The 25,930-nt window shown below is 52.1% G+C and overlaps 12 protein-coding genes across 12 annotated transcripts; 6 read left to right on the forward strand and 6 right to left on the reverse strand.

Annotated features, from left to right (window-relative positions):
• Nucleotides 1–785: 785 nt before the first annotated feature.
• On the forward strand, nt 786–2,405 carry Asppvi_005244 (trehalose-6-phosphate synthase; the record flags this gene model as incomplete). Its single annotated transcript, XM_043301168.1, has 5 exons — nt 786–1,077; nt 1,125–1,494; nt 1,544–1,917; nt 1,963–2,305; nt 2,351–2,405. The coding sequence occupies 5 exons, from the start codon at nt 786–788 to the stop codon at nt 2,403–2,405; spliced, it is 1,434 nt and encodes a 477-aa protein (XP_043157103.1).
• A 656-nt stretch (nt 2,406–3,061) lies between these two features.
• Asppvi_005245 (short chain dehydrogenase/reductase family protein) lies at nt 3,062–4,204 on the forward strand (the record flags this gene model as incomplete). Its single annotated transcript, XM_043301169.1, has 4 exons — nt 3,062–3,159; nt 3,209–3,419; nt 3,471–3,845; nt 3,896–4,204. 4 exons carry the CDS (start codon nt 3,062–3,064, stop codon nt 4,202–4,204), a joined length of 993 nt encoding a protein of 330 aa, XP_043157104.1.
• Nucleotides 4,205–4,259: 55 nt separating this feature from the next.
• Asppvi_005246 (uncharacterized protein) lies at nt 4,260–5,374 on the reverse strand (the record flags this gene model as incomplete). Its single annotated transcript, XM_043301170.1, has 2 exons — nt 4,260–5,303; nt 5,348–5,374. 2 exons carry the CDS (start codon nt 5,372–5,374, stop codon nt 4,260–4,262), a joined length of 1,071 nt encoding a protein of 356 aa, XP_043157105.1.
• Nucleotides 5,375–5,715: 341 nt separating this feature from the next.
• Asppvi_005247 (uncharacterized protein) lies at nt 5,716–7,018 on the reverse strand (the record flags this gene model as incomplete). Its single annotated transcript, XM_043301171.1, has 3 exons — nt 5,716–6,079; nt 6,126–6,669; nt 6,868–7,018. 3 exons carry the CDS (start codon nt 7,016–7,018, stop codon nt 5,716–5,718), a joined length of 1,059 nt encoding a protein of 352 aa, XP_043157106.1.
• A 1,810-nt stretch (nt 7,019–8,828) lies between these two features.
• Nucleotides 8,829–10,161, forward strand: Asppvi_005248 (alkene reductase; the record flags this gene model as incomplete). Its single annotated transcript, XM_043301172.1, has 3 exons — nt 8,829–9,086; nt 9,137–9,772; nt 9,826–10,161. The coding sequence occupies 3 exons, from the start codon at nt 8,829–8,831 to the stop codon at nt 10,159–10,161; spliced, it is 1,230 nt and encodes a 409-aa protein (XP_043157107.1).
• A 73-nt stretch (nt 10,162–10,234) lies between these two features.
• Nucleotides 10,235–11,211, reverse strand: Asppvi_005249 (SDR family NAD(P)-dependent oxidoreductase; the record flags this gene model as incomplete). The annotated part of the gene is made up of 5 exons (XM_043301173.1): nt 10,235–10,424; nt 10,468–10,520; nt 10,565–10,587; nt 10,641–10,753; nt 10,802–11,211. The coding sequence occupies 5 exons, from the start codon at nt 11,209–11,211 to the stop codon at nt 10,235–10,237; spliced, it is 789 nt and encodes a 262-aa protein (XP_043157108.1).
• An 864-nt stretch (nt 11,212–12,075) lies between these two features.
• Nucleotides 12,076–13,588, forward strand: erg4A (c-24(28) sterol reductase; the record flags this gene model as incomplete). The annotated part of the gene is made up of 4 exons (XM_043301174.1): nt 12,076–12,884; nt 12,934–13,265; nt 13,312–13,529; nt 13,577–13,588. The coding sequence occupies 4 exons, from the start codon at nt 12,076–12,078 to the stop codon at nt 13,586–13,588; spliced, it is 1,371 nt and encodes a 456-aa protein (XP_043157109.1).
• A 60-nt stretch (nt 13,589–13,648) lies between these two features.
• Asppvi_005251 (transcription factor domain-containing protein) lies at nt 13,649–15,947 on the reverse strand (the record flags this gene model as incomplete). Its single annotated transcript, XM_043301175.1, has 8 exons — nt 13,649–14,063; nt 14,108–14,343; nt 14,391–14,825; nt 14,870–15,165; nt 15,216–15,594; nt 15,653–15,739; nt 15,818–15,841; nt 15,897–15,947. 8 exons carry the CDS (start codon nt 15,945–15,947, stop codon nt 13,649–13,651), a joined length of 1,923 nt encoding a protein of 640 aa, XP_043157110.1.
• A 735-nt stretch (nt 15,948–16,682) lies between these two features.
• On the forward strand, nt 16,683–19,205 carry aguA (alpha-glucuronidase; the record flags this gene model as incomplete). Its single annotated transcript, XM_043301176.1, has 1 exon — nt 16,683–19,205. One exon carries the CDS (start codon nt 16,683–16,685, stop codon nt 19,203–19,205), a length of 2,523 nt encoding a protein of 840 aa, XP_043157111.1.
• A 585-nt stretch (nt 19,206–19,790) lies between these two features.
• Nucleotides 19,791–21,611, reverse strand: Asppvi_005253 (Zn(II)2Cys6 transcription factor; the record flags this gene model as incomplete). The annotated part of the gene is made up of 1 exon (XM_043301177.1): nt 19,791–21,611. One exon carries the CDS (start codon nt 21,609–21,611, stop codon nt 19,791–19,793), a length of 1,821 nt encoding a protein of 606 aa, XP_043157112.1.
• A 1,749-nt stretch (nt 21,612–23,360) lies between these two features.
• Nucleotides 23,361–24,710, forward strand: Asppvi_005254 (uncharacterized protein; the record flags this gene model as incomplete). Its single annotated transcript, XM_043301178.1, has 1 exon — nt 23,361–24,710. The coding sequence occupies one exon, from the start codon at nt 23,361–23,363 to the stop codon at nt 24,708–24,710; it is 1,350 nt and encodes a 449-aa protein (XP_043157113.1).
• Nucleotides 24,711–25,293: 583 nt separating this feature from the next.
• On the reverse strand, nt 25,294–25,675 carry Asppvi_005255 (uncharacterized protein; the record flags this gene model as incomplete). The annotated part of the gene is made up of 2 exons (XM_043301179.1): nt 25,294–25,520; nt 25,582–25,675. The coding sequence occupies 2 exons, from the start codon at nt 25,673–25,675 to the stop codon at nt 25,294–25,296; spliced, it is 321 nt and encodes a 106-aa protein (XP_043157114.1).
• Nucleotides 25,676–25,930: the final 255 nt, after the last annotated feature.

Below are 25,930 nucleotides of genomic sequence, written 5' to 3' on the forward strand. Positions count from 1 at the left end.
GGGGTTAACAGTTAGAACTTAGGCCTTTAGGACGCTGATCGGCTACCCTCCGAATATTATTTCGGGATTTGAGGAGACCTTGTCTGATGTACCCTGATGTTGCCGTGGGATGGGATGACATTGGCGGGTGAGACTACTGTGGCTGGAGCGAACAAACGTCATGATGAGGTTGTGCCAGAGCAGCATCTGTCATCCAATAATCTTGTGGGGATAATTTCTCCACAAATATTCAGCTTGAGGTCAAAGTGATCAACATTTCATGATTCATTAATCCATAATGATCAATCATATCAAGGGGTAGGATCAAGGATACATATAGATATACTCCACGGGACTATCCAATGCCGCTTCAGGAAACCTTGGAAGACATGCGGTACCAGTACTTTTATCTGATTCGACGTCAGCATCAAGGCGATCGCTCAGCCTTGCAGGTTTCAGGTTTCGCTTTGAACCTGACAAGAATCGTCTAGGCGTTACAAGTGTCAAGATTGTGCCAAATATAGCCCAATCAGCTAATACCGTGGCTGATGCCATGGTGGATGATTCACTGCGGTTGATATAGATTACGTCATTTACCGCAGGTGGGTGGTCAACACCAAGGCTGCGTGTCCATCAACTTGCTTGGCAGACGATTCATCCTGACGACAGAGTTTATCCTTCAGTGAATATACGCTCACATCTCGCTCTTGTACTTATACTGCACAGAGTTGATTTAGAGGTTTAGAGGTACATAGTTCTGGCGCAAGTAACCACAACAAACCCATCCGCAACACATCACCATAGTCATGGCGTCTGAAGACCAGAAAAAGCGGGGCTTGATCATAGTCTCCAACCGTCTACCGCTGTCGCTCAAGAAGGTCGATGGTGGTTTCGAGTCCAGCCTCTCCAGTGGTGGACTGGTGACTGCTCTGTCCGGCTTGACCAACTCGACGACGTTCAAATGGTTCGGCTGGCCAGGAGTCAATATTCCCGATCCCGAAGAGCAGAAGGAGGCAGCGAAATCTCTGGAAGAGAAAGGCGCAAAGGGTATCTTTCTGGAGGAGAAGCTGGGACATGCTCATTATAACGGATTCTCAAGTACGATCACCCAGCCAAGTTAGCAGAACCGAGCTGACGGGATCTAGATTCTATTCTCTGGCCGATCCTCCATTATCAGTCTGGTGTTGACTTCAACGAGGATTACTGGAAGGCCTACCAGCGCGTCAATGAGATCTTCGCTGATACGGTCGCCAACGAAGCAAAAGACGGCGATCTAATCTGGGTGCACGACTACCATCTCCTGCTTTTGCCAGAGCTCCTTCGCGAGCGTCTCAAGAGCCAGGGGAAGAAGTGCCCGATTGGGTTCACGCTGCACACTCCCTTCCCGGCAGGAGACTTCTGGCGCTCCCTGCCGGTCGAGAAGGAGCTGCTCAAGGGTGTTCTTGCTTGCGACGTGATTGGATTCCATACTGAGGAGTACAAACGGAATTTTACCGATGCTTGCGAACACAGTTTGTATGTACCTACTCTTTCTATCTATATGGGTCGCGCTGACAGTGGACAGGGGCGCTCGCGCTACAGGCAGCAATGAAATCCAATTCGAAGATCACCGTGCTCACGTTGGTGTATTCGTGGTTGGCATTGATCCCCAGAAGTTTGACGACGCGTTGAAAGACGAGACGGTCATCAAACGTATCCAGGAATTGGATGAGGAGTACAAGGACAAGATTGTCATTGTCGGCGTGGATCGGCTGGACTACACCAAGGGCCTGGTGCAGAAGCTCCAGGGATTCGAGGAGTTCCTAAAGGAGAACCCCGAGCTAGCGAAGAAGGTGGTCTTGATCCAGGTTGCGGTTCCCAGTCGCGAGGACGTCAAGGAGTACCAGGAACTCGAAAAGGAGATTTCGACCCTCGTCGGGAAGATCTGTGGAACTTATGGTAAGTTTTGCAAGTCTGTTTGCAGTAGTCTAGCTGACCATCCAGCCACCCCGGAGGGCGTACCACTGATCTACATCCACCGTTCCGTCTCCTTCCCCGAGCTGACAGCGCTGTACTGCGTCGCCAAAGCCTGTCTCATCACCTCTCATCGGGACGGAATGAACCTCGTGGCCTCGGAGTACGTCGCCTGCCAGGAAAATCGATGGGGAGTGCTGGTGCTCTCGGAACTAGCGGGCGCGGCGTCTTTCATGGGCCATGGCAGCCTCACCTTCCATCCGTCCAGCACGCGCGAGCTCGCCAAAGCCATCCACCAGGCGGTCACCATGGACGATGAGGAGAAGAAGCGGCGATACAAAGAGCTGAGCGAGTTTGTCACGACTCATACGAGGTACGTCGATCTCCGGCTGTAGATGTTCATGGCTGACAAAAGCAGTGCCAAATGGGGCGAGACCTTTGTGGATACTCTGGCAAAGCATTCGCCGTCTTGAACAGTGTCTCTGGATTGGTTCTCATGTCTTACGAGTTATGACTTGATACGGTATCTCGGTGTTTCATCTCGGTCGACTTGCTACATTCAACTGTTTCATGAGGCGCTTGCTGTTGTTTCCTTCCTCTGATAATTTCAAATAGCCACTTTAATGAAACGATACACGTCACAACTTTATCATTTATCCTTGTCGGTGTAGAGTGTAGAGCAGGATATCGATGGATATATTCTACCCTACATCACCTCAAGTTCTTAAATACTCGACTAGCAAATCAGTTAAAAGAAAAGTATTTGGGGCCTAAAACAGAAAGGTCGTTCCTGAAAATTGTGTGTTGGGTAAGTTTGGTAGACGCAGATGCCATAGCAATCCATGCAACATGCAGCAACCAATAAATCGGCCACGAGCAAGAACCAGCAATATCCACCGTTATCTCATTCTGCAGAATAGACCCGTTACCTGTTCTATATGAGACAATGTGTTTGTATGAAATCCTGCTACAGCCAACGTCTGATCTTGGCGGTGCTCTGATATCATCATGACGATTATCACAGTCAACTATAATATAAACACCACACTCAAGCAAGTACAGCTAGTATAGCAAAAGCATAACATTCCATCAGACCAATTAACCCAGTAATAATAATCTAATCTACACCATGCAGTCCGTACTTCAACCCGTAATCGGTCCCAAAAAGGAGATCCACGATCTCACAGGCCGAGTCGCCCTAGTGACCGGCGGAGCCCTGGGCATCGGGTAAGTCTAAATCATTCTTTTTTCCAGTACTCCCACTAAAGCAGCGCAGATATGAAATCTCTCGCGCCTTCGTGCTAAACGGCGCGCGCGTCATCATGGTCAACCGCAAAGAAGAGCAAGGCCAGTCCGCCATCGACAAGATCAAAGAGGAGGCCGGGCCCGACGCCAAAATCGAATGGATCCCCTGCGACATGGGCAATCTAAAAGAAATCAAGGAGGTGTTCTCTGGGATCCGGGAGCGAGAGAGCCGACTTGACCTTGTACGTTAGCCACAAGGATATGCGGACGCCAATGCATGCTAATGCGACCAGCTCATTCTCTCCGCGGGCATCAACGTAAACCAGTACGGCGAGACAACGGATGCGCTAGACCGACACTTCGAGGTGAATTTCCTCGGCCAGTTCTACGTCGTCAACCAGCTTTGGCCTCTGCTGCGCAAGACGGCCAAGATTCCCGGTACGCCGCCGCCGCGGGTTGTCTTCGAGTCCTCGGAGCAGCACCGCAATGCGCCCAAGGTGGTGCATTTCGGGTCTGTGGAGGAGATCAACAATCCCGAGATTGGCAGCACAGAGGTGTACGGCCGGACGAAGCTGGCGATTATCCTGGGGGTCAAGTATGGGCTTGTTGAGCGGGTGATTAAGCCGAACAAGGATAATATCTATGCGCTTTCGGTGCATCCTGGCGCGGTGCGTTACATTTCCTGGTGTCAAGTGATAAAGCTAATCCGAGGTCGTAGGTCAACACGGCGATGCAGCAGCAGTGGAAAGACGCGTACCCCGGTTTACTTGGCAAGCTGCTCACGACTGCTATGCTGGCTGTGGGCCGGAACGTCGAGCAGGGCTCGTACAGTGCGTTGTATGCGGCGACGAGTCCGGAGATCGAGGAGAGGGGATGGAACGGGTACTACTTTAGCGATGTGGCACAGCCAGGGAAGGAGTCGGCGCAGGCGTCGGACCCGATGCTGGGAGCTGCGCTGTGGGATTTGAGTCATCGGCTCATTAAGGAGAAAGTTGGAGAGGATGGGCTGGTAGATTGGAATGCTTAATTGCAGGCCTGTATAGTACGCTGGTCATTCAATAAACATGTCTAGGGGTAATCGACTAGCTACGCTGTATGCTCTCCCCGCGTATCCTTTCTCTCGCAAGCTGCTCCCTCTTGATCCTCTCCCGGCGACACTGAGAGATGGCCGCAAACATATTAAATAGATAAATCCCACTGAACAACGTGCCCAGCACGCCCAGAAAGACCGCCACCACCACAATCGACAGAATCACGAACCCATACGTCGTGTCCTGGAAGGCCGCATTGGCAGTCAACCGCGGCACACCCGCCGCGACCTGCATGGCCGACAGCACCAGCGAGAAGACGGCAAAGATCATCAACATCCAGGCGAAGTTGCGCTCGTAGAACACCACGTACCGGTTATACCCGTACAGATAGCCGCGGATGAAATGCGACAGGAAGAACCGCACACGGTAGATGGTGTTGATGCGGCCGAGCCGCAGCTCCCCGAACTGGTAGCGCTTGTTGACTGTGTCCAGTGCGTTGACGTCAACGTGCGCGTAGAACTCGGTAACGAAGGCCTTCCACCAGGACCAGGTGAGGTCTTTGGGGATGAGGCTGTGGTCGTGTGCGAGCTGCAGGTCCAGCGGGGTGCAGATCAGCCACATGTACGAGAGGAGGAGCCCGGTCGCGGACTCGTGCAGGGTCCGCGAGGAGCAGAGGTGCCGCGTCCAGAAGTCATGGTCGAGAATGTACTCTGGCAGTGGCTTGATTAGCAGCTTGTTGGAGAATTTCAGCAGATGCAGGTCCGCGCGCTCGGTTGGGATGATCTCGAAGCCCATCATTTTCTGGCGCTGGAGGGGCCGCGCGTTCATCGGTCGGCCGGCCATCCAGAGAAGATTGTGGATGATGTTGACTCGCGAGAGATCAAGATCCGTGCTGAGGAATGTTTGGATGTCATCTTGCACCAGGAAGACGTGGTGGTCTGCTGCGCGAGAGATGGTTGGTAGAGTCAGCAGCACATCTTGACTGCGGTCGGTGGTTTCAGTGACGCTGCCATCTTTGGGCTGAAGATCCTCTCCTCCGGTCTCTTGCTTTCTGGAATTGTGCAGAGACCGCGAGAAAGGAGGTTGTAGTGGATTCTGTCCATGTAAGAACGGGGCTATATGAGAGCGAGGGCTCGTACCTTTTCAGATTCAGCAACTTCAGCCATCGAAACTTGTTCTCTGGAAAAGGAGAGAAGTGGACGTTCAAGTTAAGAAGATGCTAAGCATTTATGTCTGATGTTTGCGTTGTACAGATGATGCAGAGCGCGACGGAAAGAGCATTGATCGCTGGGTGCGGCTGACACGAGGCTGGGTGGCTGGGCAATCCGAAATCAGCTGGACGGCTGCCTAGGCACACTGCACGAAACAAAGAATTGATTGGACAGCAAATAAACTAAAACTAATGTTGGAGACTGGTTCATATATTTAAAATGCTATGCCCTGGTCTAATGTATAAAAAGAAAACATACTGCTATCACAAAACCACCCAGGCATATACGAAAAGACATCAGTACCGAGGAGGATGACTATGGTCACTACCACTCCCATCCAACACCTCAACCGTCTGCGACACGTCGACCGTCTTGTGGATGCCAAGCGCTGCATCGTGCGACTCACCGTCCACGACGCCCGCGTGCGAGATCAAATGGCTCTGATCGCACCCAAACTCGGTCGGATCCACGTAGGTCTCGTTCTTCGAAAGCCCCATGGAGAAACGCTTGCTGTTGGACGGCTTCACATGGCCGAGTTGCATGGATGAGTCCTGTTCGGCGTATCTGTTGGAGCTGTAGCCGTTCTTGCGAACTCTCGTGAGGAGGATGTTAAGGCTCGGCAGACAGGCGCAGATGAGGCCGACGCCTCCTTCGGCATTTCTGCGGGAGTTAGACAGGTCATACCAAGAGAAAGGGATAAACATACCCAGACATAATGATGCAGATGAAGAAGATGGTCATATCCGTGGTTTTGCCGTCGCGCAGCACGAGAATCAGCCGGTAGATACTAAACGCCGTGGCCAGGCCTCCCGCCGACAGAATCCCTATCACCCGCAGTTTCTTGTTCCGCGACATCTGCAGCGACCAGGTCAAGGGCAGCGGTAGAATGAGGATGATCAAATCGCTGATGACACTGATGACCGAGTCGGCCAGGAGAGCGGCGCTCTGGTCGAGACATTTCCGTCCCGGGGTGCCCTCCCAGTAGGACGGAATGGGGTCGCACATGCGGATCTTGACGATCTCGGCGATGATGTAGTAGACGCACAGGCAGCCGAGGAGGACGTAGATGAAGATGATCTTGCTTCGGTACGGAGCGAAAATGCGGATGATGATGGAGAGGAGGGCGATCTTGACGAAGAGCGCCATGGGACAGTAGAGGACGGTGGCGATGTAGCAGAATTTAAAGTACGCGATCATCATTGCCGAGTCGTGAAGGTCGGATTGATGGTATCCGCCGCCATGTTGGCCGACTATCACAGTTAGATGATTCGAGACGATACAGGAAGGGTGGCCTACTGATGATGGCGATGGCGCAGTATCCCATGAACAGGGCCTACATGATGTTAGTAGATCTCAATGGCAGATAGTCAAGCAACTTGCCCATGCGATGAGACATGACGCTGCTGATGTTAGCATTCTTCCGTGGAGTGCAATCGGCCAGTACGTACCGTCTTCAAGGAGCGAAAATTGGCGGTACCATAAGCGGATGGAGAGCCGCATGGCCACGAAGATGGTGACGATTGGTATACACAGACATTGTGTCACCAGATTGACCGTGTGCAGGACATCCACAGGCTGTGTGACGGCGTCTGCACTCATTGTGTCCGTCAAGTGGGCATGATGCCAGAGGCAGGAGTACAAAATAAGAATTCAGAATCGAAATCAAACAGACCGGAGAAGGACTGAGGTAAAGGAGGCTAAGTCGGGTGGCCCAGGTAATCTATATTGGCCTGAATGCTACCCTCAATCCAGTCAAACCCATTTAGCTATAGCCTGGTCCCATCTGCTGCTGATCCCATGGGAGTCCAGTCTGCTGCCGATCCGTAGTTCAAGAGTTTGATGGCAATTTTCTTCCGAGGAAGGCATGTGATAGGTTGATCTCAAGCCATTGCGAAGAAAATTGCCATTATGCAATTTTATTACCGTGCATCCACGGGTTCCACGCACTCCGTAGTGGGAACCGGATGGGGGAATGACATGGCAGGCGTCAGGTTCGTTCGAGCCAAGCTCGATCGTGATAGGGGAATGGGGCAATAGACCAGGTACTATCCTAGTAACACTAAACGTGACTGCAGTGTATTTGCACTGATAGGGAAATGATAAACACCATGGCCACTGGCTATGCCGCGTGAATAACTGCATCTGTCTACGGAGCACGGCATATCTTGAAACAGGGTCCTCAATCGCTGCATTGTCTCAAATCTAGTACTATAATTCCGCGGATCATCCTCAACAATCCCATTGTACGGAGTATAGCAATAGACCACAAGAACTTCAAGCAATCGAGATGGAAACCTGTCGAATTGACAAGCAACGCCTCGTCAGTAGTGCGGAAAAATTTTGCCCTGATCTGCATAGCACCGTGCCTGTAGCTGGCGCCATCCCGTCTCAATTCTTGGTCACGGCGGATTCGAGCCGTCTTTGCCACATAATTAGCCTGGCTAGACCTGAGCAATGGATGGAACGAAAAGAATAGAGGATGGCTCGGGCAACAGCACGAGGGTTTTCGCTGGACTGGACTATTTCCTTAGTCGAGGTTAGCTTCCAAAGGAATACGACATGGCGCCGAGCCCGCGGCAAAACGAGGCGGACACTTGACGCCTTTTCCGAGCGCAATGATTGGTTCATCTGAAAATAGCCCCGTTCCCAAGATAAATGGTGCGTTCCGATTGGGATAATGCGGCGCCGACAATGGGGAACAGAGTTTGACGGTTGCTATAGCGGGACGTTCTCGCTTCCATCATAAGTGACAAACTGGAAAGAAATTATCTATTGCCTTCTGCTATTAGACACAAACTAGTTGAATAGCCATATTGACCACCATTTAATCGTGCTCATGTGTGCTGGGTATCAAAGTCGACAGCAGACGACAAGTATGCTGAACTCGATGATCTCCGTCCATTGACACAGCAAAGTCTATTGCAAATCCAAGGCCAATTGACTGACCTGAAACCTTTATTTTATCAAGCTACTTGTCTCCTCGTGATGTTCGGCAAAGGCATTTAAAAATGGGTGCGGACCTATGGGTGGAGAGACCGAGACAAGCCCACTTGGTGCTCCATCCGTTCCCATTCCCAACGCTGTGGTTGGACAATTCGCTTTGTCTTGTCAACCTTTCAATTGGCATCGTTTCCAGTCTAGGACTTATGTAGAAAACGATTAGTCCATCAAAATGGGCTGCGTTTCAGGGGAACCGAGCGAGGGGCACACACTCCTCCCAGTTATGGCCGCTATGTCCTCTGTTTCATCTCCACCATAAATCCTATTATCAATCCTCCAACCAGCTCTTCAAGCTTCCCTTTCTGATCAATCCATGGTTCGCCTTCCCTGGTAAAGCTGCACATCATCGAGCCTCTGCATAGCCACTGTTTACCATCTGTAGTCACGTCATCTAGCAAGTACCATAACAATGACGATCCGCAAGCTCGACGGCGAAGACTCGATGCTCTTCCAGCCCCTGGAGATCGCAAATGGCAGGATTCGCCTCTCTCATCGGGTGGTCCATGCTCCCATGACGCGCAACCGGGGCGTTCCGCTCAATCCCACCAGCACCCCGGAGCAGCCCAATCGTATCTGGTATCCGGGCGATCTCATGGTCCAGTACTATCGCCAGCGCGCCACTCCCGGCGGATTAATCATCTCTGAGGGTGTTCCACCCTCGTTGGAGGTTTGTACCTTTTGAATCTGTCAGAGCACAACTGACCTTGACCCTCACAGAGCAATGGCATGCCCGGCGTCCCTGGTCTGTGGACTCCCGAACAGGCCGCCGGCTGGAAGAGGGTCGTCGACGCCGTGCACGAACAAGGCGGCTACATCTACTGCCAGCTGTGGCACGCAGGCCGTGCCACCATCCCCCAGATGACGGGCTCGCCTGCTGTCTCAGCCTCCGCAACGGTCTGGGACTCGCCGACCGAATGCTACTCCCATCCCCCCGTGGGATCCACCGAGCCGGTGCGGTACGCGGACCATCCGCCCATCGAGCTCACCATCCCGCATCTGAAGCAGACCATCCGCGATTACTGCAACGTCGCCAAGACAGCCATGGAGATTGGCTTCGATGGCGTCGAGCTGCACGCGGGCAATGGGTATTTGCCCGAGCAGTTTCTGAGCTCCAACGTCAACAAGCGCACGGATGAGTACGGTGGCTCGCCGGAGAAGCGCTGTCGGTTTGTCCTCGAGCTCATGGATGAGTTGGCGGCCACGGTGGGCGAGGACAATCTGGCTATTCGCCTCTCGCCATTCGGACTGTTCAACCAGGCGCGCGGCGAGCAGCGAGTGGAAACCTGGACCTTCCTGTGCGAATCGCTGAAAAAGGCGCATCCGAATCTGTCTTACGTCAGTTTCATAGAGCCGGTGAGTTTGCCTGCCATACAACCCGGACCCGTCACAGTCTAATTATGACCCAGCGCTATGAGCAAATCTTCAGCTACGAGGAAAAGGACAACTTCCTCCGCAGCTGGGGACTTTTGGACGTCGATCTGAGCAGCTTCCGCAAGATTTTTGGCACTACTCCCTTCTTCTCGGCTGGAGGCTGGGACCAGAGCAACTCCTGGGGCGTGCTGGAGGAAGGCCGGTACGATGCCCTGCTGTACGGTCGTTACTTCACCAGTAATCCGGATCTTGTCGAGCGGTTGAGGAAGGGCATCCCTTTCACGCCGTACGATCGTTCTCGGTTCTACGGTCCGTTTGAGGATAATGCCAAATGCTACGTGGATTATCCCCCGGCTACTGCTTCTGCTTAAGCGTGCATAGACGAGATGTATATAGCGATTTGATCTAAGCCTTTATTGCTCACGATAATTGCCGATGAAGCTATTATGCTGTCAATCCTCCATCTACCACCAGTGCTTCTCCACACATGTAGCTGCTCATGGGAGAAGCGAGAAATAGAATCGCGTCGGCAATCTCCTCCGTCATCCCAGTACGTCCCAAGGGAATCATCGCGACCTGCGAGTCGAGCGCGCCAGATTCTATCGACCGTCTTATCATAGGCGTTTCCACAAACCTGTATCGTCAGTACAGCACCAATATCTCCGGAGACTGCATACCCGGGACATATGGCGTTGATGCGAATACCCTCTCCGGCATACGATTTGGCATCCTACTACGTCAGCTTCGTTCCCAATCCCACTCAGAATGATATACCATCTTGGTTAGCCCGACAACAGCTATCCGTCCTCGTTAGTACAATCCAGGGCAGCAAGGCCGAAAGGGAACGCACCATGTTTCGCAGCCACATACGGCGCAATCGCAATTCCCCCGGGCGGCGCTCTAACCCCATACATCGACGCGATATTGACAATCGTGCCGCGTCCTTCGCGCCCTCCTCGAGACCTATCTCCTCAGCCGTGCTCGTACTCATGATCACAAGCAAACACATACTCCTGCTTCAGCATCTGCCGAATCAACGCCCGCTGACAGACCCACAACCCCGTCTGATTGATATCAATCACCCTCTGCCAGTCCGACAGCTCCGTATCATGCGATGGACCCGGCTTGCCAGCGATGCCCGCAGCGTTCACCCCGATATCGATCTGTCCGAATTCCTCCGCCGTCTTCCGTACGGCATCCTCGACGGCTCCCTCGTCCCTGACGTCGACTTGGAAGACAGCGACGCGGAGCTGTGCATGCTCAGACAATAGTTGCTTTTTCGTCTCCTCAAGGAGTACCTGGTTGACGTCTAGCAGTGCGAGCGCGCTAATCCCGTTCTTTGCGAGGACGTGCGCGGTGGCTTCGCCGATGCCGGATGCGCCGCCTGTGATGAATGCGGTTCCTTTCACTTGATGCGTCATGGTTCTGTCTAGTTGCGGTGCTTCTGATGAGGTGAGTATAAGGGAGGGGATGGGAGTATCAGGTGCTATTAAGAGACGGGGTCATGCGGGGTAAGCACGGCACGGAACGTCAACTACCTTATGCTTACTTCCTTTCCGATTTCTTATTCGGCTGACATCTACCTTGGGTGCGGTGAATGTATTTGCTATTTGTTCATCGTACTTATTGTTAATTTGTTGAGGTAGTCTGATGTTCCTGGTTTATAACTCGGGCAGCATTGTTTGAGTGTCATCTCAAGTGGGCAGCAGCATCGCTCTTGAAGCTAATGAACGATTCAAGCCTGAGGATATGGTCTTCTAGATAAGATTTCTCATGTCAGGAAAACAATGGTCGTAGGCACAATGTGAGAATTGCTCTGTTGTACGCGCCGCAGCTATGTATATATTTGCTGTATATGGGGAAATGAGCTTGCACGCCCGAGTTTACGAGACATGGGTATAATACTGCACAACCGATTAAGTGCCCGAATCCTTAATCCGGTCGGGTCCAATTTTAATATTATTCTTAATCCGTAATGTTACTCACCAACACTGATTCCACGGATACTTTGACGCAAAAGATGCTCGAACCGTGGTCGGCGCGTTTTCCGCGGTCTCCGCGGCGGCCGTGGTAACCGTGAACATCGCGGATGAAGTCCTAGTTTGACAGCATTAGTGTGTCTACGGATTGCCCTTTTGCAAGAGGATATAAGTCAAGACTTGCTTCTCCGTGCGTTTAAACGTGAATTTCAATTGTTGCAAACCAACAGCGGTAAGTGCTCGTCACTCCCCTACTTCGGTGAATAAGTGATTGACTTCGGAGTACAATAGACCATAGAGAGCAAAATGGCAGCAAAAGACAAGAAAAGCCCCGATAATGCGTCCTTGTCGGATGAAAAAGTTGAATTCGAGTTTGGCGGCGCCCCCGGTGTGGCCCTGCTCATGATCGGCTTCCCGCTGCTGATGTACTACATGTACATCGGTGCTATCCATTACGACGGCCACCTTCCCACCCCCGAGGAAGGACAATCGTGGACAGACTTCCTCTCGCACCTCGTTAACCTCGCATACACCCATGCCTATCCCACCCGCAAAGCCTGGAAAATTTACTGGACCTTTCTTATTCTCGAAGGCGCCGGGTACCTGTACCTCCCGGGCGTATACGGCAAGGGAAAACGGCTACCCCATCTCGGCGGGAAACAGCTTCCCTATTACTGCTCCGCCGTGTCATCGTGGTATGTCACTATTGGCAGCGCATTGGTGCTGCACTTTACCGGTATCTTCAAGCTGTACACCCTCATTGATGAGTTCGGACCATTGATGTCTGTCGCTATCTGCTCGGGATTTCTCGTGTCGATCGTGGCATACATCTCTGCTCTGGCGCGGGGAGCGGAGCACCGCATGACGGGCTCGCATGTCTATGACTTCTTCATGGGCGCGGAGCTCAACCCGCGGCTGTTTGGCTGGTTGGATTTCAAGATGTTCTTCGAAGTCCGCATTCCGTGGTTCATCCTGTTCCTGTTGACCCTGGGAACGGCGCTGAAGCAATTTGAGGAGTACGGGTTCGTCTCTGGGGAGGTGCTCTTCTTGCTCATGGCCCATTTCCTGTACGCCAACGCCTGCGCCAAGGGAGAGGAGTTGATCATCACCAGCTGGTTCGTCGCTTTCCTCGTGGGCATATAGCAATCATACTGATTTGGACAGGGACATGTACTATGAAAAGTGGGGATTCATGCTCATCTTCTGGAATTTGGCCGGCGTGCCCATGAGCTACTGCCACTGCACTCTGTATTTGGCATCCCATGATCCGTCCACTTACCACTGGAATCCGTGGGTTCTGGCTGTGTGGGCCGTTGCATACTTGTTCATGTATTGGGTTTGGGATACCTGCAACAGCCAGAAGAACTTTTTCCGCGCCCAGGAACGCGGCGTCACCGTCGACCGCAAGTCGTTCCCCCAGTTGCCCTGGAAATACGTCGAAAATCCCCAGAGCATTCCAACAAAGACGGGCGATTCAATCCTTTGCAGCGGATGGTGTAAGTCATCATCMCCGAGTGCAGGTTACACAGCTGACGTGGGCAGATGGCATGGCGCGCAAGGTGCATTATACATGTGACCTGTTCTTCGCTATTTCCTGGGGCCTCATTACCGGGTTCAATTCGCCGTTCCCCTGGTTCTACTCTTGCTTCTTCACCGTCATGATTATCCATCGCGCGAGGCGGGATATCATGCGCTGCCGGGAGCGATACGGGGAGGCTTGGATGGAGTATGAGCGCCGGGTCCCTTGTCTCTTTATCCCAGTAAGTTCTGCCGAATTGCTTCACAAAGGATGAGCTGACCAGTTTAGTACGTCATTTGATACATCCCTGTAGACTAGAAGGAAAAATATTGAGTTTGTACGATAGACAGATAGTTGTGGTCAAGTCTCATTCATATAGTCAGAGTTTAATATATCCATCACGGAACGATGTGTCCCGATGAAATCATTGAGGAACATGGAGATATCAGTGCTGTTCATGTGCGAATCAAACGCATTTTCCGGCCACTCAACGTTGGGTAGAGCGATGTTGCTGTCTAGAGCCGGCATGACAAGCGATCCGTCCCGGTGTTGCGTGAGGCCTTCGAGCGTTTCTTCCGAGTCTACGAGAATCTGAGCAGTCCTAGAGAAAGCTGCGCAGATTGTGTAAAGTCGATCTGAGCCGCGGGAGAGTCCCTTGAACAGTTCCAAGGATTGAACGGTATCTTGCAACAATGCCAGATCGAATGTGCTCGCCGTCGTGATGGCATGTATGAAGACAATGACAAACGGTGTGAATGACGGGTATAATAGAATCCTATTCCATTAGTGCGATCTCAAGTGCGGGTGCATATGGCATACCAATTGACATATTCAGTTTGCTTATGGGTTTTCCGGTTGCGAAAATAGGTAAAGCACTCCAGGTGACTCTGCAGGGCTCGCATTGCCGCCTCGTAGCATTGAGACGTGATTGCCATGGCGTCACTGGCCCGCGTCTGCGCCCGAAGGATTACGGTCATCACGGAGTGCGTGATGAAATCTGCGCATGCAGCCATCCCGTGAAGCGACTCCGCATAGAGTCCTTGGCTCACATCGATCTAGCCAGGGTTAGTAAAAGTACAAAGTCAACGATCAAGACACTTACCCCAAGAAGGCGTTCGCGAACCAGCATCAAGTCCTTCGACAGCTCTTCTATGGACTCCAACCTTTCTGATTCAGTGGCCCGAGTCGCCGAAGTCGAGTAGAGCCGATCGTAGATGCGCCCCTGTAAAGTGGCGAAGTCAATCGTGGTGAGAGTCATCAGGTCCCAGGGGCGGTACTGTGGGTTGTCAGAAGGTGTGAAGAACTCTGCATCGATGTCATGGTTCTGGAAATGCGAAACTAATCCAAGATTCAATGACAGATTCTTGTCAATGGTGTACAGCGACCAGAAGGCATGGCGCTTAGCCTCAGCGACCGGGATGGGATCGTGTTTCAGGGCGGCACTTCGGTGGAGACCCATGCTTTGACACATATTGAAGGCCAAAGCGAGGAAGGTCCAGCACAGCTGGAGATCAGACTCTTCTTGGGCTTTTATTATCTGAACGCGGATTAGCTGCGTCCGGTAGAATCGGAAACACATACCCCGATGAGCAGAGACTGGACTTTCTGAAGTGTCGGGTCGCACATCATCTCGTAGCTTTTCAGTCCAGCCAGGAAGTGCCGCTCGCAGAATCCGGCGTACGCTACGAGGTCAAAGCGTGCAAGATCTGAGCACTCCTCATGGAGATAGTCACGGATAATGTAGTATAACAATCCATGCAGAAGAGTCAGAGAGCCCGCGGGGACGGGATCTACTGGGAAATAGATCGCATGACATAGTGACTCAATCTGGCGAACGTCTCTCCATGAATGAGTGGTCAGGAAGAAGGGCGGTTGCACTTTTAACTGGCTTAGCAAGACAGGTCAACCGAATGGGAAGTCAGAATACCTTTGACTTTTTTAATCAGAGCAACGAGAAACTCTTGAGGTAAAAGTTCAACCTTCGACTGCGAAAGTGGCTCGATAACCGTGGACGATCCCTGCTGCTGGTCGAGACTGCTCCTAAGGGAAGACAAGACTGCTGAAACATGGGGGTCCACTCTTCCTGGCTGCGATGTTGCAACAGCCGACAGAGCTGCATCCCTGGCAATGATAACCTCGTTATTGAAGGAGGATTGGCCTTCAAAAAGAGGTGCAGAGGGAGTAGACGGGATGTTCACAGCTGCAGGATGAGTGGACTGAGGTGTCGAGGGAGGAATGGGAGACTGCGTAATCTGCTGCAGAGTGTTTTGGATCGCTGCTAGTTGCTCTTGTAGCGCATCAATTTTCTTCTCACTGAATAGAATATCAATATACTACTTGGCCACGAACTTTGGTATCCCATACTATTGTCCAGAGGCGGTCCTTTGCGGCGGTTCTGGAGTGCTCACAGTGACACCATTCGCCCGACATGGGATTCCAAGTGCGCCACAACTGGAGCATGGAATGGCTTTATTGCATTTGATCTATGTCGGTTAGACCTGCTGTGCCAAATGAAGGAATTTCGATTACCTTTCTCTGTCGGCAATTGTCGCACTGTGCCGGTTGAATTAGAGCTATCCTAAATCTGCCTGTGGGGGTCGAAACGTACCGCGCGGGCTCGGAATGAGTTACGAACTCCCGAGTTGGTCCTGTCTGTCATGAGGACAATCTTATCCTTGATGATTTCACATCAATGCTCGCTCGCAAGATGATCCCATTCGATGCGACGAGGTGATGGCGCGACACACGTGAGGAAATTGGGGGATTCTGTTGTGGCTGCTGACTCATCCTTCTGGCGGATCCCCAGCTTCTGTACTTTTGTCCTTCGATCCTTGCTTAGCGACTTATTAACAATAATAACAATGACCCCTTTACAGTAAATTATCTATCCCATATCTGTGGATCCGAGTTAATGCGTCAATGCGTCAATGGACGGACGTCGTCAGCATTAGGCTAAATCCATCTATCATGACCGGAGAAATCTCCGCATCTTGTTTTGTCCTCCACATCCGAACTCCGCATTCCTCACAGCATTGCTCGTCATGATCTTTCTTCATTTTCGATGCTACTGTTTTGTTTTGTTTGAGGTAGCCCAGAGATTGAACGCTACAAGGCTGATGGCGTGTCGCCGCAAACAAGTCGAGCAAAGAGTTAGATATCTAAGTTGAGAGACTTGCAAATGGCGCTACACCACCAGACGGAAGACAAATTCTCCTGAAGATCAGCGTTCCCCGCATTTTGTGTATAGCCTGAATTCAATCGGCTTCAATAGCGAAAGTAGCAGCAGCATGATTATGGCCGTCTAACACCACTATGCTATGGGCTCGTGGGGCCTTTAAATGCAGCGCTGACCCTTGTTCCATCGGAGCCGAGCATCCCACGCAAAATCGTCAAAATGCGGAGCGGCATTCCTATATTTGCGCTCTTATCCTCCATCGGCATTGCGGCCGCAGAGAATGGTCTCGATGGCTGGCTACGGTATGCATCCGTTCCCTGCAATGGAGGCTGCCAGCGTGCCCTCCCGTCGCAGATTGTGACGCTCAATTCTACAAAATCGAGCCCGGTGTATGTCGCTGGACAGGAACTCCAAGATGGTCTGCAGCAGATCCTCGGAAAAAATGCTTCCGTCAAGTCCACCGGCTGCTCGACCGATTCTTCCATCATTGTCGGTACGGTCGAGGCGTATCGCCGGGCCTGCAATACCGGCGACAAGGTTCCGGAACTCGACGTCGACGGCTTCTGGCTCAACATCAAAGGCAAAACAGTACAGATCGTCGGCCAGAGTGAGCGAGGGGCATTGTACGGCGCATACGAGTACCTTTCCATGCTGGCGCAAGGCAATTTCTCACAGGTCTCGTACGCGACCAGTCCGCACGCGCCCATCCGTTGGGTCAACCAGTGGGACAACCTAGACGGCAGCATTGAGCGAGGCTACGGTGGCCCTTCGATCTTTTTCAAGAATGGCGTGGTTATTCAGGACCTCTCTCGTGTCAAGCAGTATGCTCGTCTGCTGGCTTCGGTACGCATCAACGGCATCATCGTCAACAATGTCAATGCGAATGCATCACTTCTCATGCCGTCGAATATGGATGGATTGGCTCGCATCGCCGATATCTTCCGTCCCTACGGGATCCGGGTCGGCATCTCACTCAATTTCGCGTCTCCCTCGACTCTTGGCGGCCTCAGCACCTATGATCCCTTTGACTCCTCCGTTGTCGCTTGGTGGGGCAACGTCACGGCTCAGCTCTACGCGCGCATCCCGGATATGGCCGGGTATCTGGTTAAAGCAAACTCGGAAGGCCAGCCCGGGCCTGCCACATACAATCGCACCCTCGCCGACGGAGCCAATATGTTTGCACGTGCCCTCAAGCCGCATGGTGGCGTGGTCATGTTCCGTGCCTTTGTGTACAACAACAATCTTAGCGAAAACAACTGGTACAATGACCGCGCGAACGCCGCAGTAGAGTTCTTCAAGCCACTGGATGGCAAATTTGATGAGAATGTGGTAGTACAGATCAAGTATGGGCCCATCGACTTCCAGGTCCGCGAGCCTGCCTCGCCCCTGTTTGGCAACCTGTACAAGACCAACACGGCAATCGAGTTGGAAGTGACGCAGGAGTATCTCGGACAACAATCTCATCTTGTGTACTTGCCCCCGCTCTGGCAAACGATCCTGGGTTTTGATCTTCGTGTCGACCACAAACCCTCACCAGTGCGAGACATCATCTCCGGACAGCGGTTTGACCGACCCTTGGGCGGCTGGGCGGCAGTTGTCAATGTCGGGACCAACACTACCTGGCTTGGTAGTCATCTGGCCATGTCGAATCTATACGCGTATGGTCGGCTGGCCTGGGAGCCAAAGCTGGATTCGGAGCACATCCTCCAGGACTGGATCCGCCTCACATTTGGCTTGGATCGCAGCGTGCTCGATACCCTCACGCAAATGTCAATGGAGTCCTGGCCTGCGTATGAGAACTACTCTGGAAACCTCGGCATCCAGACGCTGACAGATATCCTGTACACACATTACGGGCCCAACCCAGCCTCCCAGGACGGCAACGGCTGGGGCCAGTGGACTCGCGCGGATCACCTATCTATCGGAATGGACCGCACCGTTAAGAATGGAACAAAGTTCGCGGGTCAGTACCCGGCCGAAATTGCAGCGATGTACGAGAATATCGAGACCACACCCGATAACCTCATGCTCTGGTTCCACCACGTCAACTACACGCAGCGTCTGCACTCCGGCAAAACCGTCATCCAGCACTTCTACGACGCGCACTACGCCGGCGCCGAGACAGCCCAAACCTTCGTCTCGCAGTGGGAGTCGCTCGAGAAACGCATCGACGCGGAGCGCTACCAGCACGTCCTCACCCGCCTCATCTACCAAGCCGGGCATTCTATTGTCTGGCGCGACGCCATCAATAACTTCTACCATAATCTCTCCGGAATCCCCGACGAGAAGCAGCGAGTGGGGCACCACCCCTGGCGTGTCGAAGCGGAAGACATGCAGCTGGATGGCTACGTGCCGTATGCCGTTAGTCCGTTCGAGACCGCGTCCAACTTCACCGCTATCGTCACTGCATCGAATTCGACCACGGGAACGGCTATTGTCCAGCTGGACTTCAAGACAGGCACGTACGATTTGGGCATCAACTACTATGATCTGTACGGGGGCAAGTCTCAATGGACGGTGTATCTGAACGATGGCGTTGTGGGACAATGGCAAGGGAACAGCGAGGATGTGCTGAGCCATACGCCTTCGATTTATCTGGATGGACACTCGGCTACGCGCATTACCTTCCGGGACGTGAAGATCCGCAAGGGGGATCGGCTGAAGATTGTAGGTAAGCCGGATGGAGTGGAACCGGCGCCGCTGGACTATGTGGTGTTGCTGCCACCGGGAATTGTAGATTAAGCGGTCTTAGATACAATAGCGATAGTGACTCAATTTGGATTCTATGGATATTATAGAGCTGATCATCAGGCCCGCGGCTGGGCACGTAGAATGGTTGTCCTCTTGCAGGTGGTCTGAAGTGAGACATTCATAAGATGGACAAGTATAGTCATTGACGAATAGCCATTCAGAGCGATCTAGACCCTGAAGTTCCGCGATGGTACCAACCACGGCCAGAACGATACGTAAGGGCCGGCACGTATTCGTCAGGGCTTGCGCATGCGACCCTATTGGGACGAACGCTTGTCGTGTGCCGGACGAGGACACTCGCGCCTTGGTGCAACACTACGCGACCGCACCGCACCTTAATTCAACAAATGGTGCGGGAGGTATTGCGCATAGCGAGAGCAGATGAAGTGCAGGGTGCAGGATGCTGTGAGATCAGGCATCTACTTATCTGATGCCATACGAAATTCCTTCCTGAGAACCGCCTCAGCACGCTGGTCCTCATATACACGTATCAGAATAAAGCCCTTGGTGATTATTTCTACTACATGCTCTCAAGGTTTAAGATGCCGACGAAAGCCGAGTGCGTGTCCGTGACAGTCATGTCATGTCGAACTCCGACATAGTATTCAGCAACAAGGGGTCACTGCACGTGGGATCAATATACGCTGATAGCAGGCCCGGCGAGAAAAGAGACTGAACATCCCCGCCCATCCCTTGACCGCCTGCACTGTACCACGCATTCTGATCGGCCGTGGAATCTTTGTAAGCGTCATTCCTCGATGCAGGAGGCAGACCGGCCGCTCCCTGGGGATGCTGCGATTCGATCCAGGAGGTAAACGAGTCAGCCGCTGCACGTCGAAGGTGCTGCTGCGCCTGGCGCGCAAGAGGCCAGCTAGAGCTTAGAATTTTTAAGCATCCCAGCACGAGCACCACGCGGTTGCAATGATGGTCTAGACACTCTGGGGAATGGATGCGGCTGGTTGCCAGCTGAACCATGCCACAGAGGACGAGCGGGGACACAATCAGCGGGCTGTATCCCTGTGCGCTTGGACGCATAGATAGAAGATTGGAGAGTTGCTTCGAGGCTTCTGTTGCTTTCACATCGTGGACGTGTCGGGTGCATGATGGTGATAGACGCAGAGGAGTTGTCGGGCAGATGGGAACGTGGAGGTCAGGAAACTCGGGGCGCAAATTGCTGCGTGGAAGGTGGAGCAGCATTGCGGCGTAATGAATGGTCGTGTGTGCCTGGAAAAGCATCTCGTCGACGTTGCCGTACATATCAACTATGTCCACCTTGTGCGTCGGTAGGTGGTTCGTCCAGCTGATGAGCGCATTCTCCACGGCCTGCAGGTGGTCGCGGTGCGTCTCGGGCAGACTGTTCAACACGAGCACGCGGGCCAGGATGAGTGCTGCTTCGATGCGATAACTGAAGGATGAATATCGCGAAAAACGACCATCTTCGTCTTCTTCTAGAAATACGCGCATCTTAAACGCCTTAAATGTCGCCGGAGGCGGAATCTCCTTTCGATTGGCGTAGACATACTCCTCACAAGGTAGGGGGACGTCGTAAGGTACATTGCCGCAGCGAAGGATGACCTTGGGTGGTCGCGCCGCCATGAACACGTCGACAATGAACAACTCCCACCAGGTCCGCCGTAAACTTTCCGCTTCGATTTCGTTTCCGTTGGAGAACGTTGTCGCAAAATCTCGACGGAACATTCCCAGTTCCAGGGCGATATCGGTTGCTTGGGAGAATGCTCTCTCCGCCTCGGTGCACTCACTTCGCGCACACAGAAAGATCGAATACAACAACAAAGCCTGTACCATACAGGGCGTTCGATCACCAGCATGGCTCAGTTGCATCGTCGCGGCGTCCTTGAAAGGGTCGCCAGAGACCTGCAGCGAGTAATGACTACCGATGAATCGCACCACATGCTGGAGAAAACTGGGATAATTCCGCTCCTCATATGACGAGGCCGGAACCAGAATTGGATGCGCATTGTGGAAATGCTCATAGTAAAGACGTACCAACCGAGAATCTGATAGCACAGGTTGTATATTCTGCGGTGAGTTCCTGGAGTCGATTGATGAAACCTCTTTACCGGTAACAGGGGGACTGGTTGGGCCTGCGGTCGGATTCCCACCCGCTGATTCCGACAGTGGAGTCTGATACACCATGCCTGGGAAGTCTGAAGTTACTCCCTGCAGAGGCTGAATCAGGCTGCTACGGGGTTTGCGTCTGCCGCCCCTTCGCGATGGGAGATAGTTGCACGGCAGACGAGCATCTAAGCACCGGGAACACGAGGGCTTTTTGGCGTCGCATTTGATGTGGTGTTTGCGGCACTCGGTGCACGCCAGAGGAGAGGGACGCAGAGCAGTGCCTTGTGGAGAAGCCGTTCTTCTTCTTCTGTCGCTCATGTCGGGCTATCTGCATCCCCTGGTATCAGAGGTATCATATCTGAGGCATAAATAATATCACCGGTGGCAGTGCAGACGAGGAATGAACGAGGCTCACCTCCATTTCAGGGATTTCGGCGACCCAATCGGCGATTGGTTGCTGCCTGAATCCGAAGGCCGAAATTGCCATCGTACGATGAGTCAGCATCACTAAAACCTGTCTAGTCCGGATGTGGATGGACCTGCCTGGGTCATGTGAGTGACATGTGTATGCCTCAGGCACATACTCAGGCATGAACTACCTAGTGGGCATTTCCCCTCCAGTCCCTTCGCTCCAGTTTCTCTCATGTCTGGCATTACGGGTTCAGGGATGAGTCTCTGATTGAAGAGGAAAATGAGCTGAATCGCGCAATCCAACTCAATGCTGACCTAGCTGACAATTACAATAAGCTCCAAGAGCGACTTTGATATCTCCTTGATGAGAAGATCACTACTAAAAGTCTTCATTAAATGACATGGCAAGTGACCAGAGTAAAAGGCCAAAATGCTGCACAGATACTGGGACTGTCGAGACCGGGCTCAGGGACGCTAGCTTGGCATTCAAAATTGATATAGAAACGCTCCAGATGCTCAACACATTTCTCATAGGTCGAGCTTTCAAAGCTTCAACCAGGCAAGGGATTATCTAAGAATCACAGATACCAGAGCCCCTGTAGCGTGCCTACAAGAGTAGATGCTGTGGCCGTCATGAGCAAGACCTAGGCTTCCATTCTTCTAGCAGCCTTTGACTTCTCCTTATCATTATGGCACTCTTCTTAACAGCTCACCAGTGGACAAAGATGCTTTACAAAATCAATATGAAGTAAATAAGCCATCAGGCCGCCTTATTGCATTATCATATAGTCCGTCAAGGATTTTAAGGATCATTGGCAAGTGGCGCTTGAGTGAAAGTAAATGAGACATAATACTATGATCAGTCTCAAAACTTCAGGCAACAGCCATTCTCTTCTGTTACACTACGACATTAGCTAAATTACTAAACATAAAGCCAAACGGCTGGCACCCCCTATACACGCGCTCATCTCTCCTGATGAAGGAGAATCAGGCAACAGAAATGCCGCGTGAGTGGGGAGAGATCATCCAGGTAGCATCAGGTGAAAAAGATAGTAACTCTTTAGTATCCCTAGACTTAGTTACTGAGGGATAGTAGAAAGAGTGCTGTACTCTTCTTTTGCTTAATCTTACATACACCCACTTAATTAACTTCCTTCTCCTATATTACTATTATTATCTACTTCTTAGGTGTGCTCTTCTATATACTATGTAGAGAAGGTAGCACTGCATTCCTACCTCCTCTTATAATAATTATATATCTACTTAGTTACTCCCCCTTTCCACTGCCTTGCACCTCTTAGTCTTAGCTAACTCTTAAGGTTAAATATTTGGCCATACTCAATAAGGCTTGATCCAATCATGTGAACTCACCTAGTTGGAATGCTCCCACTATTTATTTAATAATAAATATGCACTTGTATTATTTTATCCCAGGCGATATTCCCGTGGCCGTGGGGTAGCACATAATTCGTGGGGGAAGAATATAGGTTCAGCCCTACGGGGCAACGCCAAGACTTTGAGAAGCGGATCCATCTACGGATCCATAGAGCCACCGCCTTTTCCCAGTGACATATCCCCAAAAGTCCCACATTCCCTGTTCTTTCAGATTGATTCCTTGCTCTCCAAACTCCATCTAACAATGCCATATCAAGAGCAATGGCATCAACGTCCGCGTCAGAGCCAGAAGTCAAGGCCTCTTTCATTTCCCACCCTACGTCAACAACATCGTCAACATCAACGCTAACACCACCCCCGCCAACAGTAACACTCACACGGAAAAACAAGCGTCTTCACCTCTCATCCTTCACCTCCCGATACAGAAACAGCCTCCTCGCCAGCGTTGGCTACCTCGAGCTCGCCAACGCTGGCGATTTTGCCGCTAACGTCTGGAATGAGGTCCCCGTGCCCACACACGCCAAGATCTGTATGGGAATATTCGGCCCCATCGTGCTGCTGATGACCATCTTCGCCGCGCGGGATTTCGCTCTGAGCTGTGCAAATGTCCTTCTGCTACTATCTGAGCGGAAGGCCATTAAATCCTCTCAACATGCCACCTCCACCCGCCCGGAGAAAAGGGAAAAGGAGAGGGAGGGCGTCCTAGGCGTCAACAAGCGCGAGCTCCTAACCGAGCTCCTGGATCGCATCGTCATGGATGTATTACTTGGCGCTGGCGCTCTAATCGTCGGCACGGGCACGATTATGGCCATCTTCGGCGATAATCCGGCCGTCTATGAAGCCTCGAATTTGCTGAGCGGGTTTGTGGGGAATGCGCCGGCGGCCGTCTTTGGGGTGGTGAATGCGGTGTGGTCTKCGTATTTGGTGTGGAGGGTGGAGAGAAGGGTGCGCGCTGTTGCTGGTCCGGCTGGGAATGCGCTGCTGGGGGAGAGAGAACGGAGCAGAATGACGACCCGATACAGGATGTTGCAGTGGCATGGGATTGTGAACGGGTTGAGTGGGTTGGTGGCCGGGATGGCGAGCATGGTCACGGCGAAGATGTGGTGGGGGTATGTGGTTTTGGTACCGTGTGCTGTGGTGGTGATTGCGTCGAATTGGTTCTGGAGGGCGAGATTGGGGTATGATCGGGTCCTATACACCCAGAGCCTCAGGGAAGGGCATGGGGGTGAGAAGGAGGATGAAGAGGGAGGAGAGGCAGCGGCTGAGTTGGTAAAGACTGTAGATCTGCAGGCGAGATTGCCGGAGCTGATCGACGGCGGCACGCTGGATTCGCTGATGGATTTCATCGTGCAGAACGGAATGTTCGACTTCTTTTGCCAGCGGCTGATCAGAAGATGGAAGGATCATCGTCTGTTCATGGTTGATGCGTCTACTCAAGGCATTCAGATTGCGCCCAAGGACTTCATGGCATTCCCGGAAAGGGAGCAAACCCGACTGCTGGACGAGTGTCGGTGCTTTCTACAAGGCGACGGGATGAGGATTCTCGTGCACCGCGAGCGATATCTGCTGGAGTTGGTCGGAGAGATCATCTGGACTCAGCCTCAATCATAGACGGGACTGGCAGGCCAGTCCATACTTACATAGAACATAATTTACACAAGGGATGCTAAAAACTGAACAAGCCACTCCTTCAATTGCCATACGGATACACCCCCAACATTGCCATAAACTGCAGCTGTAATGCCAATCACCACCTATAGAATCCCAACCCATCCTTTACTTTACGTAGGCTGGACTTATTCGCAGATCGCTTCGGTCCAATGAACTAAGGAATAACCAATTGATGAACGTCGTCGTCGTTGCTGTCAACCTGTTCATCCTGAACCCAGTAGGGACCTGTGTGGAATATCTGGCCCTCTCCAATTTCGAGAGAGTCCTCGACTCACTAGGAATCGGAAGCCCTCACTAGACAGGTGGGCCGTACTTCCTGCTATGACCGATGCTTCTGGCCCTGGACATCCTCTGTGTGCTCCGTTTACTCACGGCTACTATGCTCGTCTCCTAGCTTCTTAACACAACGCCTCTTTCTTATAAGAGACGCACGCGTATATCAGGACTCTCTCATCAGTCGGCAGAAGTCGTCATCTTTGAAGTCCCCAGGGTCAGTGCCAACGTATAAATCCTGACATCCAATCTAGATTCGCTTACAGCTGACTCGACCATCACCATCCTGGTCGGCCCGTCGGATAATTTCCGCAGCTTCCTCATCCGTCACGTCCTCACCGAGAGATATCAGGACATGTCGCAACCCTGCAGCAGTGATGTGGCCGGTGTGATCGCGGTCGAATACTTCGAATGCTTCACGGATCTCCCGCTCGTAGTCAGCATCCTTTCGTTTTTGGCAGGTCACAGCAAGGAACTCTAGGTGTAGTCAGTCAGCGCCACAAAAGCACTAAACTAGAAGATGGCAGAGACACTGTACCTGAGAATTCAATAGTGCCATTCTTACTAGTGTCGATTTCGTTGATTATCTCTTGCAGCTCTGATTGCGATAAGTTTTGGCCAAGAGATCGCATTACGCTGCCAAATTCATCCGGAGTAATATGTCCTTTGATTATTATGAGTACATTTCTTAAAAAGTGCCCACCCTTGCTAGTTTTAGAGCTGGGGAGGACATCCTGAACATAAAACTAACCATCCCCATCTCTGTCCTGCAGAACAGAATACGTTAGGCCCCGATCGGTCTTGACAGAATTTTATCATCTTACAAAAACATCAAATGCCTTCTTAAATTCTGAGATTTCCTCGTTGCTCAACTCTGCCTATGGGCG

This window comes from Aspergillus pseudoviridinutans, assembly GCF_018340605.1.
Source record: "Aspergillus pseudoviridinutans IFM 55266 DNA, scaffold_3, whole genome shotgun sequence".
NCBI classification, from domain to species: domain Eukaryota; kingdom Fungi; phylum Ascomycota; class Eurotiomycetes; order Eurotiales; family Aspergillaceae; genus Aspergillus; species Aspergillus pseudoviridinutans.